This window comes from Papio anubis, chromosome 3, assembly GCF_008728515.1.
Source record: "Papio anubis isolate 15944 chromosome 3, Panubis1.0, whole genome shotgun sequence".
Classification (NCBI taxonomy): Eukaryota; Metazoa; Chordata; class Mammalia; order Primates; family Cercopithecidae; genus Papio; species Papio anubis.
This window is the reverse complement of record NC_044978.1, coordinates 121,510,457-121,526,629: the sequence shown is the minus strand read 5'-3', so window position 1 is coordinate 121,526,629 and position 16,173 is coordinate 121,510,457. Positions and strand designations below refer to the sequence as shown.

At 34.3% G+C, this 16,173-nt stretch overlaps 1 protein-coding gene across 8 annotated transcripts in view; it reads left to right on the top strand.

The window, feature by feature from the left end:
- CNOT6L (CCR4-NOT transcription complex subunit 6 like) overlaps nt 1-16,173 on the top strand; it is a 103,360-nt gene that overhangs the window by 72,564 nt on the left and 14,623 nt on the right. For 5 of the 8 annotated variants that reach the window (XM_009206889.3, XM_009206890.4, XM_009206888.4 and 2 more), the window contains exons 7-10: nt 232-389; nt 2,763-2,941; nt 12,743-12,894; nt 15,221-15,448. In XM_009206889.3, the coding sequence (XP_009205153.1) occupies nt 232-389; nt 2,763-2,941; nt 12,743-12,894; nt 15,221-15,448 (717 nt within the window). The remainder of the gene's footprint in view (nt 1-231; nt 390-2,762; nt 2,942-12,742; nt 12,895-15,220; nt 15,449-16,173) is intronic. The other 3 variants (XM_003898721.5, XM_003898722.5, XM_009206886.4) reach the window with 1 other exon arrangement.

The window sequence follows — 16,173 nt, the reverse complement described above, 5'->3', positions numbered from 1 at the left end:
AATATGAGCTGTTAGTCTAATTCTAGATTTAGTAAAATAAATTTTGTATGATGGACTCCAGTGATGTTTTAGCAGATTAGCAATCTTAATCTTGCCTAGGCATTTTACAATGATGATATGTGGCGTATGTGTGTGTGCTGTGTGCTTGTGCAGGTGTACACATGATATTGCTTTAGAAAAAGTTGCCTAATTTTCTCCCGTTTGTCTGTTGTTTTTTCTCCCACTTCTTAGCATCATTCACGGTTATGTGTTACAATGTGTTATGTGATAAATACGCTACCCGGCAGCTATATGGCTATTGCCCATCCTGGGCATTAAACTGGGAATACAGGAAAAAGGGAATTATGGAAGAAATTGTTAACTGTGACGCAGATATCATTAGTCTTCAGGTAACACCATAGAAATTAAACTGTCTTTAACTTAAAAGGTGAACTTAAACATAAGAGAAGATCTGACCATTGGGAGAGATCCTGTGTTTAGAGCCAAAGCTCAAAAAGAATTGTTTTCTCTCCTCCTCTTAAAAAAAATGGACAATTTAAATAAGCATTTAAGACATTTCCATAGTGAAACTATTTTGCTGACTGAATACAACCATCTACTTACATTTATTTACTATTCACTTAAGTGGAAATAATCTTACCCATTATTCATGTTAATATTCACCTCATGATCATTGGTATTGCTGAAAGAGAAAACCACAGAAGATTGCCAGTCTTTTAGGAATATAAATTTAACTTATATTGGGGTCTGTTTTAAAAAAAAAAAAGCTTGCCCACAGTTATTCCTTAAACAGACATATTTTAAAATATTATACTATAAATCATGCGTTATTTGCCTTACCTTACTTTATAAACCATCTCTGAAATTTAGATTCTTCTGTTTTATAGCACTTTATTAATTGAACTTTACTGAAGAAGCAGAATCTTTTCATGAAATGTGTTTTATTGCTTCAAAATTTAGCTAATGATTAGCCAAAAAGATGTTTGAATATTTTTTAGTAACTTTTTTCTTAGCAACTTTCAAAACATATTAAGTGCTTAAAGGTTTAAACATTTTTAATTGACAAATGTATATGTTTATGGGGTACACTGTGATGTTTTGATACATATATTTTTTTAAAATGATCAAATGAGGCTAATTAACATGTTCATCAACTCAAAAGCTTACTATTTCTTAAAGGTGTTTAAAAATGTGTTACAGGCCAGGCGTGGTGGCTCACGCCTATAATCCCAGCACTTTGGGAGGCCAATGCAGGTGGATCACTTGAGGTCAGGAGTTTGAGACCAGCCTGGCCAACGTGGTGAAACCCCGTATCTACTAAAAATGCAAAAATTAGCCAGGCGAGGTGGCGTGCACCTGTAATCCCAACTACTTGGGAGGCTGAGGCATGAGAATCTCTTGAACCCAGGAGGCAGAGGTTGCAGTAAGCAGAGATCACACCACTGCACTCCAGTCTGGACGGCAGAGCGAGACTCTGTCTCAAAAAGAAAAAAAAAGTGTGTTATAATTTCACACATTCTTTTCATTATAGCCTGAGAGGGAAAATTATTTAAAAATTTTTTATGTAACAGAGTAGCTTGATAATTTATTTTTATGTTGCTTGGGAAAATATAAAAATCTTTTAAAATTAAAATAAAATTTCTTCTAAACCCTGAGACTAACAGAGAATTGGGGAGAGGAGGAGGTAAACAAAATTGGCTATTTTAGTTTCTTGTCTACCTCTTGGTTTAGTATTTGTAGTGATAACAGCCTCACACCCTCTTAAATGTAGCAGTTTGAAGGATAAAACATCATAATTCAAGAAAATTGTCTTATAAAAGTGATGCTATAATACTATACTGTATTAAAAAGAGATCATTCTAAAGAAGTTGGAAATTTTGAAAAAATGCAAAGCATGATGGAGGGAAATACCTAATTTAATGTCATAAGATAGTTGTTGTGTTAAAACTTCTGGAGTATTTTTCTTCTACACATTAAATAAAATATATTTACAGATACATTTTGTTTCTTATTTATTATACTTAATAGATTTTCCATGTTACTAAAATTCTTCAAAACTAATTAGTTATATGAACGTATATTGATTAAGCTTTTCCCCTACCATTGTACATTTAGTTGTTTATGGATTTTTGCTGTCGTAAACTCATGCTGTTAGCAACATCTGCATACATAAATTATCTTCATATTTATTTCATTTAGAAAGACCTGTTAAAATATTTTGTGAGTCAAAGAATAAAATAGGCTAATAATTATCAAATTAATAGAGGCCATTGGATGATTGTGATTTTAGGTACTTAAAAATTTCTTAAGGTAGAATTTTTTGTGAATAGATTTTATGTTTCTCACTCTTGGGTATCATTTCTTTCCACCATAGTTCAGAAGGATAAGCAATTTTTTAAATTACCTTTTTATATATAAAATATACTATTCCCTATCACAGAATCTATCATATACCCAACTTGCTTTGTTTAGTTGCCAGTCTTGAGGAAGTAAAGTATAATGGAATGAACTGTAAATTGGGCATCAAGAGACCTTGGGATGTAGTCCTACTCCTGTTACTATCTGTGTGAGCATGAGAAAATCATGTCACCTTTCTGGTTCTTTCATGTTTAAAAAGCTACCATTGTCAAGTAGCAGCTGCTAGCAATCAGGTAAGATAGTAAGATAATATTTGCTATGTGAATTATTTTTATTAAGTTACATCTTACTTATAATGCTGAACATTTTTATATCTTAATCAGCATTTTCCCTCTGTCATATAGATGATAACTTTTCTTTCATCTCAGGAAGTGGAAACAGAGCAATACTTCACTCTCTTTCTGCCAGCATTGAAGGAGCGTGGATATGATGGATTTTTTTCTCCAAAGTCACGTGCCAAAATCATGTCTGAGCAGGAGAGAAAGCATGTAGATGGTTGTGCAATATTCTTCAAAACAGAAAAGTAAGTTAAGGGAACAAAGCACAATGGTGTACTTTTATTTATTTAAATTCTTACACTTTAAAATTGTCTTTAGTTTGGCCCTGTAAAATAAACAGAAAGCTAGAAAAAAGTATTACACAACTTAAAAGTGTTGTTAATGTTTCATTTCTCAGGCTGTATATTTGGAATAAGGATATTTATTGTATTACTTCTTATGCTTTTATTATCAAATAACACTAAACATTTTAAGAGATACAGACTCGAATGGTCTCATATTTCAGAACATATTTTCATGAAGTAAAATATTAGTTTTTTTGTAAAAAAAAGAAAGTGGTACCTTTTAAGGTTAGCCCTAAGTGGTCTGGGATTCTTTTCTGTGATTTTTTTAATAGTTGATTTTTGAGAATCATTCATTTTACCAATCTTTTATCTTTTACAATTAACATTTCATACAATTGTTTAATCATTTATTCACTAAATGTGTACTGAACATTTGCTTTGTGATAAGTCCTGTGCTAGACACAACAGACACAAAGATAGTCAAGACATAGTTCCTAATCTCACTGAAAGCTCAAATCCAGTAGGGAAAGCTAGGCATGTAAGACAATTACAATATCATATGGTGTATATATAAGATAGAGATATGCATGGATAGATAAGAGAGGCAGGCACAGAGCGTATGGAGGTAGAGAGTTAAAAGGGTTGACTGAGTCAGGGCAATTGAAAATGAAACGTGACATCTGTAGAGGTTGAATCCCATGGTTAATAATTTGGATTTGATACGTTAGGGAATCATCTACTTACAGGATAAGCATATACATGCTTACAGCTATTTTCCAGTATTTCCCCGTTTTACATCTATTTTATCAAAGCCAATCTATTTTTATTGATTCAGGCACATTATCAGCATGACATGCTATTTTAAGTAAACAAACTCAGTGAATTTGAAAGATATTTGGTTCACTTCCCATTATCTATGCCTACTTTCCTGTCTTTTCCATGAATTTGTAGTAGAGATATTCTTATTTTGGTTAATGACTAGTAAAAAACCTTGTAGTATTTGAGGTCAGAATATACTAAATTCTTCTAATGGTTTGGTAATTTTTTTTGCATTTTAGAATAATTCTATTAAAATTACGTATCTTAACTACGGGAATATGTTCTGAGAAATGCATCATTAGCTGATTTTTTTGTTGTGGGAACATCGTAGAGTGTACTTACACAAACCTAGATGGTACAGCCTACTTTACACCTAGGCTATAAGGTATAGCCTGTTGTTCCCAGGCTAGAAACCTGTACAGCATGTTACTGTAGTAAATAGACAATTGTAACACAATGACATTTGAGTCTAAACATATCTAGACATAAAAAAGGTAATGTGCTGTGATGTTAAGACAGCTACAGCATCACTAGGTAATAGGAATTTTTCAGCTCCATTATAGTCTTATGGGACTACCGTCGGCATGTAGTCCCTCGCAGACTGAAATCTTGTTATATGTTATATGACCATACTTCAGAGTGTTTGCCATCTGTCAGGCCTTTTCTAATTGTTTATATTAATTGTCTTGTTCAAATTTTAAAGCAGCCCTTACAGGCAGCTATACAGCTATTTCCTTGTTTTTATAGATGAGGAGACCAAGGTACAAACAAGTTCAATAACTTGCTCAAGTTACACAGTAGTCTGATTTCATAGTCCATACTTACAACTACTGTAATCTTGAGGCTTCTTGTTTGAGCTTTTGATATCAGTAATATCTCTTATAAGATTAACTCATTTAGAAAAATTGCCCTGAATTTGACATTTGTTTTTGTTTTTTAGACAGGGTCTCAGGGTCTTACTTTGTCACCCAGGCTGGAGTGCAGTGGCAGTCATGGCTCACTGCAGCCTCAACCTCCCCAAGCTCGGGTGATTCTGTCACCTCAGCACCCTGAGTAGCTCAGACTACATGTGCATGCCACCACGGCTGACTAATTTTTGTATTTTTTGTAGCGATGGGGTCTTGCTGTGTTGCCCTAGGCTGGTCTTGAACTCCTGGGCCCAAGCAATCCACCTGCCTCAGCCTCCTACAGTGCTGGGATTACAGGCGTAAGCCACCGTGCTTGACAGTATTTGTTACCTATGTTCATACACAAATTTCCTTGAAACACCGTAACTTAAAAAAAATGCACCAGTAAACTTGAGACATCTAACATCAGGCTATTTTTCTATTTGCTATAGTTTCTTTCAAGATAATATGGAAGGTTTTTCTTGTTACTCTCACAGTTTTGAGAGGAAAAATCTAAAATTCCTTAACAATTTACTAGAGGTAGTTAAGGCTTTGAAATAACAATTAGAACTGTTATCTGGGTATTTACAAATCGGTTCTTGAATTATTAAAAATGCTGTGAACTAGTTAAGTAATGAGCACACAGGAAATACTTAGATGCATGCATCACCTGTTTTTCTTTTCTTCCTCAACTCTTTTTTCCTGAATGGTAACATGGATCTGGCAACAGATTAAGACTTTGAGTGTGATACATCAGTGCATTGTACCTCTTTTCAACTTCTTTCCTGGAATGACAGGACTATATACCTCCTATAGTAGAACAAAACCACCTTCTGTCCCAGTACCAAATATTTATCCATGTCTTATTAGCTATCTATTCAGTGCCAACTATTTGGAATTTAAAGTATTCTACCCTGCCTGTATTCTTTCTTCAGATTGGAAATATAACATAGAGCAAAAAAAGACTGAGTTTTGAAGTCAGGTGCTTCTTCTATTTATTTAGCTATATAATTTTGAAAGACTTACCATGTCTGGACCTGTTTCTTCATTTGTGTATTCTTGTAAGATCATTTTTGTAGAGGTTACAAAACTAACAAGGATAACTGCGGGGAGAGTAGTTCGACACTGTACTTATTCTCAGTCTCTTTCTTCTGTAATCAGATTATCTGATAATTCCTCATCTTCATTGATGACTGTTTAATCGTACATGAAAAACTGTTACAGAATACACAACAATAAATGGAAACTATCATAATTACCATTTATAGCAAAATACTATAATAAAAATCTCTAATCCATCATGATGAAAGGATAGAGTATTGTTTAGTAAAGGCTAGGACACAAGTTACCAATATTCAGATAATTAGAATGTAATACAATATTCTTTAAATCATATTATTCTAGTTTAGTTTTGGGGGATTCAGAATCTACTTCTGGATTTGGCAGCACCTGTTTGGTCATCATTACGAATATTTTTTGGGAGTTACATGCATAAAGATACTAGAAAATAGAACTTTGAGTTATAAAATGCCAGATCTCAGCTTTTGCTTTGTCTTTTAACAAATATTATTTACATTCCAAAGCATTTTATAAAATACATTCATACATATGCATATGTTTTTTATATGTATATAATGTATATGTAGAAACTGAGTTGTAAATACATTTTTTTTTTTTTTTTTGAGACGGAGTTTCGCTCTTGTTGCCCAGGCTGGAGTGCAATGGCATGATCTTGGCTTACTGCAACGTCCGCCTCCCGGGTTCAAGCAATTCTCCTGCCTCAGCCTCCTGAGTAGCTGGGATTACAGGCATGCGTCACCACGCCCGGCTAATTTTGTATTTTTAGTAGAGGCAGGGTTTCTCCATGTTGGTCAGGCTGGTCTCGAACTCCCGACCTCAGGTTATCCACCCACCTCAGCCACCCAAAGCGCTGGGATTACAGGGGTGAGCAACCACGCCAGGCGAATAATTTACTATTGAATCCAGTGGACTTACCCTTTGTATTAGAAACATTCCTGAAAAAGCAACTGAAAAATAGAAAAATTAGCAGAGAATTGCTTGAACCCGGGAGGCAGAGGTTGCAGTAAGCCAAGATCGTGCCATTGCACTCCAGCCTGGGTGACAGAGCAAGACTCCATCTCAAAAAAAAAAAAAAAAAAAAGGCTGTACAAATATAGGATGTTGTTTATCTACTTCCTTATTTAACCTAGTCTCTCAGCTTACCTTTTCCAGTTAGTTACCTTCCGACACTCCCATGATTACTTAAAGGGACCAAGAACACATCTTATAGCATTTTATACTGATTATAGTAAGAACTTCTATTTGGTTTGGTTTTAACAGTGTTGGGATGTGATCCAGAAGGGGTCAGAGTTAACTTTTTGTGATTATACTATTGTCTTGACTGTGTATTACATTGTCCCTTTTTACCTGTAATTGAATTCAGGGAGGGAATGTTACTTAAATCCTATAGATTGCTTTAGTTTCTTATAGTTGGCAGTCACTGTCCTCTCTCTAGCATTAATTAATTACATCACAGCCCACAAAGTTATTTTTAGACTACAAGTTGGTAAGAAATTGAGTTATGTCTTTATTTGAAGGACTGCTCTGGACGTGTTCTTTTTGCACATGAAACATCCAACCTAATAATACTTCTCAAATCATATAAGGGGATTTTTTTGGTCATAGTAGTCTTTATTAAATTAATATATGTTCTTTCTTTTTCCATTTGACCTTTTGTCTAGTTTTTTTTTTCCAAAAATGTGAATATACAGAAGAATTCTTAGAATAAAATATCACCAGGAGTAATGCTTTTAGCATCTGTGTACCAGTCACAGAGTATGAGTAGTAAACTAATGTATCAAGAGGGACAAATTTAAGTTTTTCCGTATTACCAAGGCTGTATGACTTGGAACAATGACTGGAAAGTAACTGTAAACCAATATGTCTAATTAAAAAGAAACATCTAATAATAGAAAGAATGGCAGAAAACCTCTATATTTCAAAATGTTACCTGTGTGGAAATCTGTGAGACAGACAGTACATGCAGAGTAGAGTACATTTGGTTTGTATGGGAAGGGAATGTCAGAAGTAGCATTGTTAAGGTAGTAGGGATAGAATATGGGTAATTATATCTTACTATATTATAAATTTGTTACAATTATAAACAAGTAAACAAGCTAAATTGTAGACGATTACAGCCATCAGCACTAATGCTAGAAATCTCATTCTTTTAAAAGCAGAATACCTGAGAAAGTCTTAAAGTTCAAGAAACATATCAATACTCTTTATTTACTAGAAAGAAGGAACTTTATTTGCTTCAACTAGTTTTCAACTCTCTCTCTGGTTTTTCAACCCTTGGTGAAGCTGTAGTGATAAAACTTGAGTGAGAATGTGTGCGCTGAAGTTTCTCAGTGTCAGTGGACGGGAGTATTATAATGACAGATGCATCCTGTTTAGGAAGACTAGTTTTGCTTTTCTCGACTTTTGAAAGCAAAGACACTAAAAAGAAGATACCTTTAAAAGGTTGAGAAGTTTTAAAAGTCAAAAGTATGACAGTATATACCAATGAGAAAGAAGGTTGGAAGGGTAGTTGCAAGCGTCTAATAACCCAGCAGTTGCTCAAGATTTATGTTTAAAGAATTGTTATTTAAATGAAAAAAATCAGTCATGTATTTTTTAAAAAGTTTTATGAACCTATGATCATTACCAAGAAACTTAAGGAAAAGAAAAGGCTGGGTGAAAGTGCTAAGGCAATGAGGAGGATATTTTAACTAATATTATGCACTGTAAATAACAAGGAAGGAATGGACCCACTGCAGACTGTATAATCAGTAATTGATGATCAACAAAAAACAGCTATATACAGTTTATGTTTTGCTTTCATGATTTCTATTGAGAAGAATTTTCCTCAAACTAGAAACACTTAAGACCAGGTAAAAAGGAGAATGGCAAACCACGAAGGTGAGATTGGTAAGCCAGGAGAGTCACTAAACTGCACTAACTAGTTAGGTTTTCAAATGAAGATAATTATATCTTATGGTATTAAAGATCTTACAGAAGTGTGGTTAGAGAACTGACAAAGGTAATCTGTTACAAATATTGGAGTAGAGAAATTCTAGGATTTGGGGGATGGATGAACTATCAAACTTTTCAAAAAGACAGACTTGCCCAGCCTCAGTTTTCTTCATCTTTGTAATGGCAGTAGTAATACCTCCTACTGCAATTTGGGTTCTCCAGAAAGAAGACTCGGAGATAGTTCAGTGTTCAGGAGGTTGTTAGAAATCAACACTTGTGGAAAGAAAGGGGAGGAAGCAGAATTGGACATACGGAGAAAAGTGAAGTGTTGCAGGCCTGACTGCCTCAGGTGACTCAGCAGGGAGTTTTAGAGCTTATATGGCCTGTGAGAGTTAAATCACCAGGGGCCCAAATCCCTGGACCTTTTGCTTTTGATTTCTAATTGGATGGTGATGCTCCTAGAAGTATGTGACCATGAGTAGGCAGCTTTCTGCAACTGAAGCAATCCCTGAAGGACTGATGAGGAATCTGAGCAGTATATCTCCATGTGCAAATTTTAGGACTAACATATATGAGGTGCTTAACACAAATATTGAGACTGGATAGATCCTCAATAATGGTAGCTTTTTTATTGTTATTTTTATTATAATGTCCTATTGAGAAATTTAATTATTTTGAGAGAAGAGAATACATGCTCATAACATTTCTAAATGTTCAAAAGCTGGCAGGGATATTTAATCTGTTAGAAAAATAGAATTACGTCCAATAGAAAAATAGAATTATGTGCCATAAATTTGTACAACTATCTTATATATCTGTAAAAAATTTAAAATTAAATAGGATGAAGTTTCAGAGCACTTAATATCCAAATAGGTGAACTAATGAGCGGAAGTTCATGAAGTCATACTTAACTGAGGTAATGATTGCTGCTCTTAGATTATTAATGGAAGGAATAAAAAGAGGGAGGGACAAGAATCAGCTGAGACTGCAGAAAAATATATGTAGCAATGTTCATTACGGCATTAGTTAAAATATGTGAGAAGTTAACTTAAATGTCCAACACAGGTTAAATAAATTATGGCGAATCTGTATAGTGGACTATAATTCAGTCATCAAAATTGATTTGGAAGAATGTTAAATGTTATAGGAAATGTCCCTGATAGAATAGTATTGTTCTAATTGCGTAAAAATATGTGTGTGTGTGTATGTGTGTAGAGAAAAGTCTGGGGAAGTATATTAACTTTTAAATGGAGGTATTGAGTTATAAGTGACTTAGTTTTCTTCGTTCTCATATCTCTACAATAAACATATTTAATGTAATCATTTTTTCCACGTTTTTGTTTTGAAACACCTATAAATGCAGGGACTGACAAGACCTGTTTTAAAAACAAAAAGATCAGAACGTTTCAGATATGTATCAGTTCCTGTTTGGCTTATAATTAATATGGCTGTCCCCAAAGTGAAGTTTTAGTCTTTATTAACAAAAATACAGTTAAAAAATGAAGAAGGCTGTAGTTCATTTATGCCCAGTTATAGGTACTGCACCTTTGGGTAAACTTGAGTTGTTCAAATGAACTTTTCAAAAAGACAGACCTAGTTGTCAGTTCAATTTAAATTTGTTGAGCAAATTTAAACAAATTGTTCAGATGAACAACATCACATATCTTATAAATAACTGATCATTTCTTTTCCGGAGAAGACATGGAGGGTGGGAGAGCATTGACATCTATTGTCAGATATTTAAAGTGGTGTCATTTGGAAGATAAATTAGATTTAATGTATATTCTTTTAAAGAAAAGATCTAGATCTAGGTTTAATGGAAAAAATGGGAGAAGAATACAGGAAAGCAAATTTTAGCTAAGATAGTTCTTTTAATTAGAGTCCTGTGTTCCCCTACCCCCACCCCGCAAAGAATGACCTGGCTTTGGTAGAAGTAAAATTATTCCAGTTCTAAAAATATTATAATTAACAGAATTTTAAGACTTTTATACAGAATCCTAGGTTCCTGTAAGTATACTATAGAAGTTCTGTGAATATTTAGAAGGTATCTCAAAAATTAAATATGAATAATTGAACCGTAATTTGACAATAACATGTTCACTCACATGTTTCAAATACAAGTTTTAACATTTTGGAAATCATTAACATGTTCATAAAGTGCTGCTTAGTTAACTTGTTTTTGATGCAGACCTCTGAATCAAATTTCTTCATGCCTGCTTCTTTTTTCTGAGTAATAGGGCCAGTTATTTACCATTTGTAGCTGTGTGAATCAGGATTTTTAATAATACTCTGTAATCAAAACAAAATACAAAAATTAATTGGACACTGAGACTAATGTAAAACTGTATCATCTCTGTCCTCTGATTTCAAATTTTTGTATTCATCAAAATAGGTTGCTTGTTTCCAGTGGTTGATTTATTCTAACATAATGCTGCTTTTATCTGTTTTATCTGTGGGAATCTCACCAGAAACTGTAAAAGGTATTTCACAGCTTAAAATTGTTTGAAGAAATCTGATATGGACAATGGTCAATCCTGTCTATAGGACACATTTTGGATCTGCTCACTCCTCTTGATTTCTCTTGCCTTTGTTCAAGCCACCATCATTTCTCTTTCAGATAACCTTACAAACTTTCTAATCTGCCTCCTAGTTAACAGTTCTTTAATTGAGCAGCTAAAGTGATCTTAAAAAATGTAAATCAAATGATATCATGTCCTGGCTTAGAACTTTTATCTCTCCTCTTCAGCACCATTTCATACCCTTCCATTCTTTTCTAACACATGAACTTGCAAAGCTTTTTGCTGTCTCAGGACCTTTCACATCTTCTACCTGGGATGCTCTTAACCCCATTCCTCACCTTAGTAACTTTCATCTTTCATATTTAAGCTTATAGATTACCTCTTTAGAGGGTAGAAACTATAGTCACTTTAAGCACTGTGGGTTAGAAATAGGCACATAAACTGACCCTTTACACTTGTCAGCCCATCTGACGCATTCAGAATTGGAGCAGGGAAGGGAATATTGCTTCATTTAGTACAGCATCCTGTGGCATAGTAAGTCAATATTTTTGAAGAAACAGAAACTAGTTTCTGTTTTCAAAGCTTGAAAGTGGGGAGGGGATCTGTTATGAGACTAAGTATGTCTTCTCACCACTGAACACCTAGTGCAAGTAATGTATTTAGTAGGGTTTGATTACTCATAAATATTTCACAAATTAATACGATTAGGCTAAAAACGGTTAAAGGACTTGACCAAGATCCCACTGCGATTAAATGGCAGCACTAAACTAATTATATTAAATCCTACAACTCTACAATACTTAATAACTTGACATTAATGAAGGAAAGAAAATATTATTAGTGTAGAAGCTGTAATCACAGAGAGGGTCATTTCTTCATCTTGCAGAATCTGTTTCTCAGAATACTTATACCCCATTGCAGTTTTCTAGTAAAAGCCAGATGGAAAAATCAGTTACTCCTTAGCTGAGATAAAGGTGTGCCCCTGCATTTTGTTGACAGATACCTTGATGTGGTAGAAATAAAACTACAAACAGGGTAGGTGGATTGTATTCTTTTTATGTTTTTATCATTAACTTAGTTGAGATTGTGTGCACTTTTAAATACCAGAAAATTCTAGCAGTGGCTTAAATGAGGGAAGGGTGGTTTTCTAACACAAGAACTCCAGAAATAGGCAGTCCAGAACTGGTTCAGCTGCTTCCCCATTTTTAGAAGGTTGGCTTTTGCCTTCCTGCTTCTTACTTCATGGTCACAAGATGGTTATTATTTCTCCGAGCACTAGCTGTAAGGGGCAAGATATAAAAGCATGAAGGGATATATATGCCATCTTTGTTAGGTGGGGCCTCTGAGAAACTTTTCACAATAGTCAGACTTCTTGTGTCTTAGTGGCCAGAACTGTATCACATGGCCACTTGCAGCTAGAAAATGACAAGGGAGACAATGCATAATGTCATGTTTCTTTCATTTAATGTCTTTCAGCATGATAGTCTGAGTACCTAAAATTATTATAATAATGTACCTTTTAGATTTACATTGGTGCAGAAGCATACAGTGGAATTTAACCAAGTGGCGATGGCTAATTCAGATGGATCCGAAGCTATGCTGAACAGAGTGATGACAAAAGATAATATTGGTGTTGCTGTGGTATTAGAGGTCCACAAAGAACTATTTGGAGCAGGTGAGTACAATGTAAAATATTCTTACTAAAAATAAACACCATCCCAAGTTTTTCCATCTCAAAACAAGTGAATAGAATTTTGCTGTTATTTATTGCAAAGTTATTTTCTTTTGAGGAAAGTTAAGGGAGATGGGCAGGAAAATAGCACCATTGTGTAAAGCATCTTATATTTGTTGGGATATTGTGCTCTCTATCACAGTCTTTTTTACTTACCAGATAATATATGTAATAAAATCTTTTTAAATATGCCATTAATCCCAAGCAGTTCTTTGAAACAGGGAGTATTTTGATTAGGCTGAATTTAGAAATTATGATGACTTAGTCCTCTTTTTGATTCATGTTTTTAGCTTCTTGAGTGTGATTCTTTTGTCTTTAAGGTTAAGGACTTGGCACATTTTCTCTAATTTCTTTGCTATATCTCAGTCATTTTCAGGGTAAGAGCAGGATCTTTTATCTACATGGTACTTTCTTTAGCATTTTAGATTATTTATAGCTTCCTTCAGAGTCAGAATCTCATTATGTACTTTACACACAACAGACCTTTTTTATCCTTCCTACTGCCTGCCTTTGAGCATTTCATTGTTTTACTAGTACATTTTAAGCAAGAAAGGAGTGAGACCACGTCAGGGATTTTTTTCCCTTGTACTTTTTGTAGAGGAAAAGATTATTTCTGCCTTGAGTATTGATTTGAATTGTTCAGACCATGCATATATGTCAGACCTTCTTTTCTCACCATACTTCAATTTATTCATTATCAAAGATAATCTTTGATCGTGAAATTTTGAACTTTTAACTTTTCTTAGCCCCTCCGTTTTCATCTACTTTTATGTCCTTTGCAATCTTATTCTTCCCAAAGTTTGGTACTTTTTTTTTCTGATATTGTGGAGAATTTCTTTTGTAGTTTTACTCCCCTTTTAATTTGCAGATGAGTAATTTTAAATAGTAGACACTTTCACGTTCTGAAATACATACCTGTTGTGCTCCTAGAAGGGGAATTTAGTAATATAGTGCTTATGGCTCCCTTGAAGGGGAAAATTTTTAATATTGTGAATACTTAATCTATAGCTAAAAGTGACATTATAAAACTTCTAGGAAAAGAAGATAGCTTAGAAGATTTGGCTACAGGTATTTATCTTATGATCAAATTGCTTTAAATGTGACTATGTCAGATATAACAGATACTTCAATTCCTTGTTTTCTCAACACTGAAGATAATTATAGCTTGGTAAGACTGGAAAGAAACTTTACCAAACTAGTAGACTTAGAAAATTAGGTCTTTTTCCCCAAAGCTTATATTCCAATAGAAAAATTTGAGATACTTTTATAGAAATTATAAAAGAAAAATTAAATGTGTATGTTTACGGATAGTCCAATGGTTTAAAGGTATGTAAAGTAAAAAGTGAGAGATCCCTCCTGTCATTCATACTCTAGAAATAGCTCTTGTTGATTTCTCTATAGAGGTACTAACATACAGAATGTGAGTATGTATATTAATAGTTTTATATCTTGAATATTTTATGGACATCTGTCAGTAAATGTTAACTATGTTTAATTTTCAAAAATCTTAATGTATTCCATCCACCATTTTGGAAAGTGCGATGTTAATGTTTATTTTAACAGAATTAAAAAACATAAAATTATAGGAATAAAAGAAAAAACCTTAGAGATATTCTAGTGGAATATTTCATTTCCTGAAAGAATCTGGTTAAATTACTGACCCAAGACTACATAAAACAATTAGTAAGAAAGCCAAGTCTAAAACCCAGGTGTCCAGACTTTTATAGCACACTACTCTATAATTCTGGTTTTTAAAATAATGTTATTTGGGTATATGGTGTGAATTTGTTCAGGTAGCAAATCACTTGCTTGTTTTATCTTATATAGGTTAATATAATTTACTGCCTTTTACTACTGACCTATCACAGTTGTGCTGTGTTGTGCTTGGGAAATGCAAGGTGAATGAGTACTAGACAGTAGTAAGAATTTAGATTGAGGTTTAGGTAACTCAACTGAAAACCTGCCTTACTACATTATTGTGCTATTTAAATGACAGATATTTAAAGGGCTGTACCAAATTTGTGGGCCAGATTTAGCCCATGGACTACAGTTTGCCAACTTGATCTAGGAGAGTAACTCCCATAGTAGGATTACCAGAATCTCAGCCCTTTAGCTTCTAAGAATTACTTTATCAGATAAAAGAGAAATTATAAATTCATGGAAAAGAGTAAAGAAGTAGCTGTGGATCATACTGAGAAAACCTGAGGATGCCACATTTCTTCAGACATAAAGCATAACTGTGTCTTCTTTTTGTAATGTGTAAATTTAGGTATGAAGCCTATTCATGCTGCAGACAAACAGCTGCTTATAGTGGCAAATGCCCACATGCATTGGGACCCAGAGTATTCTGATGTGAAGCTTATCCAGACCATGATGTTTGTCTCAGAGGTTAAAAACATTCTGGAGAAAGCCTCTAGTAGGCCTGGCAGCCCAACTGCAGATCCTAATTCCATCCCGCTGGTGCTATGTGCAGATCTTAACTCATTGCCAGATTCAGGTATTTATAACATCATTTCCTCACTGCTTTCAATTTCACTTTTACTCTTGGGTTCAGAGGCCAGCTAGCTCCTAAATTTTGAATAGATAATTTCTCTTCTAAATTAGGGAATGTATCAGTAAGAATCCCATGGATGGGACACAGGGTAATAGAAAAGAGTTTAATAAAGAAGCTATTTCCAAAGGTGTTGGCTGGTTTAAGGGAAACAAAGCAATAAATGATGCAGTACTCTGCCACTAGGGGATTTAGTAATAGATCTCTTTACCACTCCTGTGCCTAAAAGGGAAAGTAGTGGGAGCTGTCTGTCATCAGAACTTGGAAAAAATAGTTGTAGGAAAGGGCCACATAATAGGAGTGATGGCTTTGAATTGCATGAAGTAGTCAATCCCTGGCAAACCAACAAGAAGGGTACCAGGGGAATATATATTCTTACCTCACTCTGCTTCTGTCCTCTGATCTCCTGCCAGGCTGCCCATTGATCAAATCCAACCAGAAGCTAGAGGGGGGAGGGATTTGCAGTTGATGCAGTAAAGATCAGCTTCCTGAGGCATAGAGTGTACTGCAGAAGGGTGATCTGAAGGGGCAGCCAGAAAATATTCATTACAGGTAGCTATCTAGTTTAATAATGTTAGCAACTTTTAAGTGAATTCATTAAGTGATATTTGGATACTGTTAGTAGGTACAGAAGAATGATTAAAATTATCGTAGGACTTCATATTACTTCT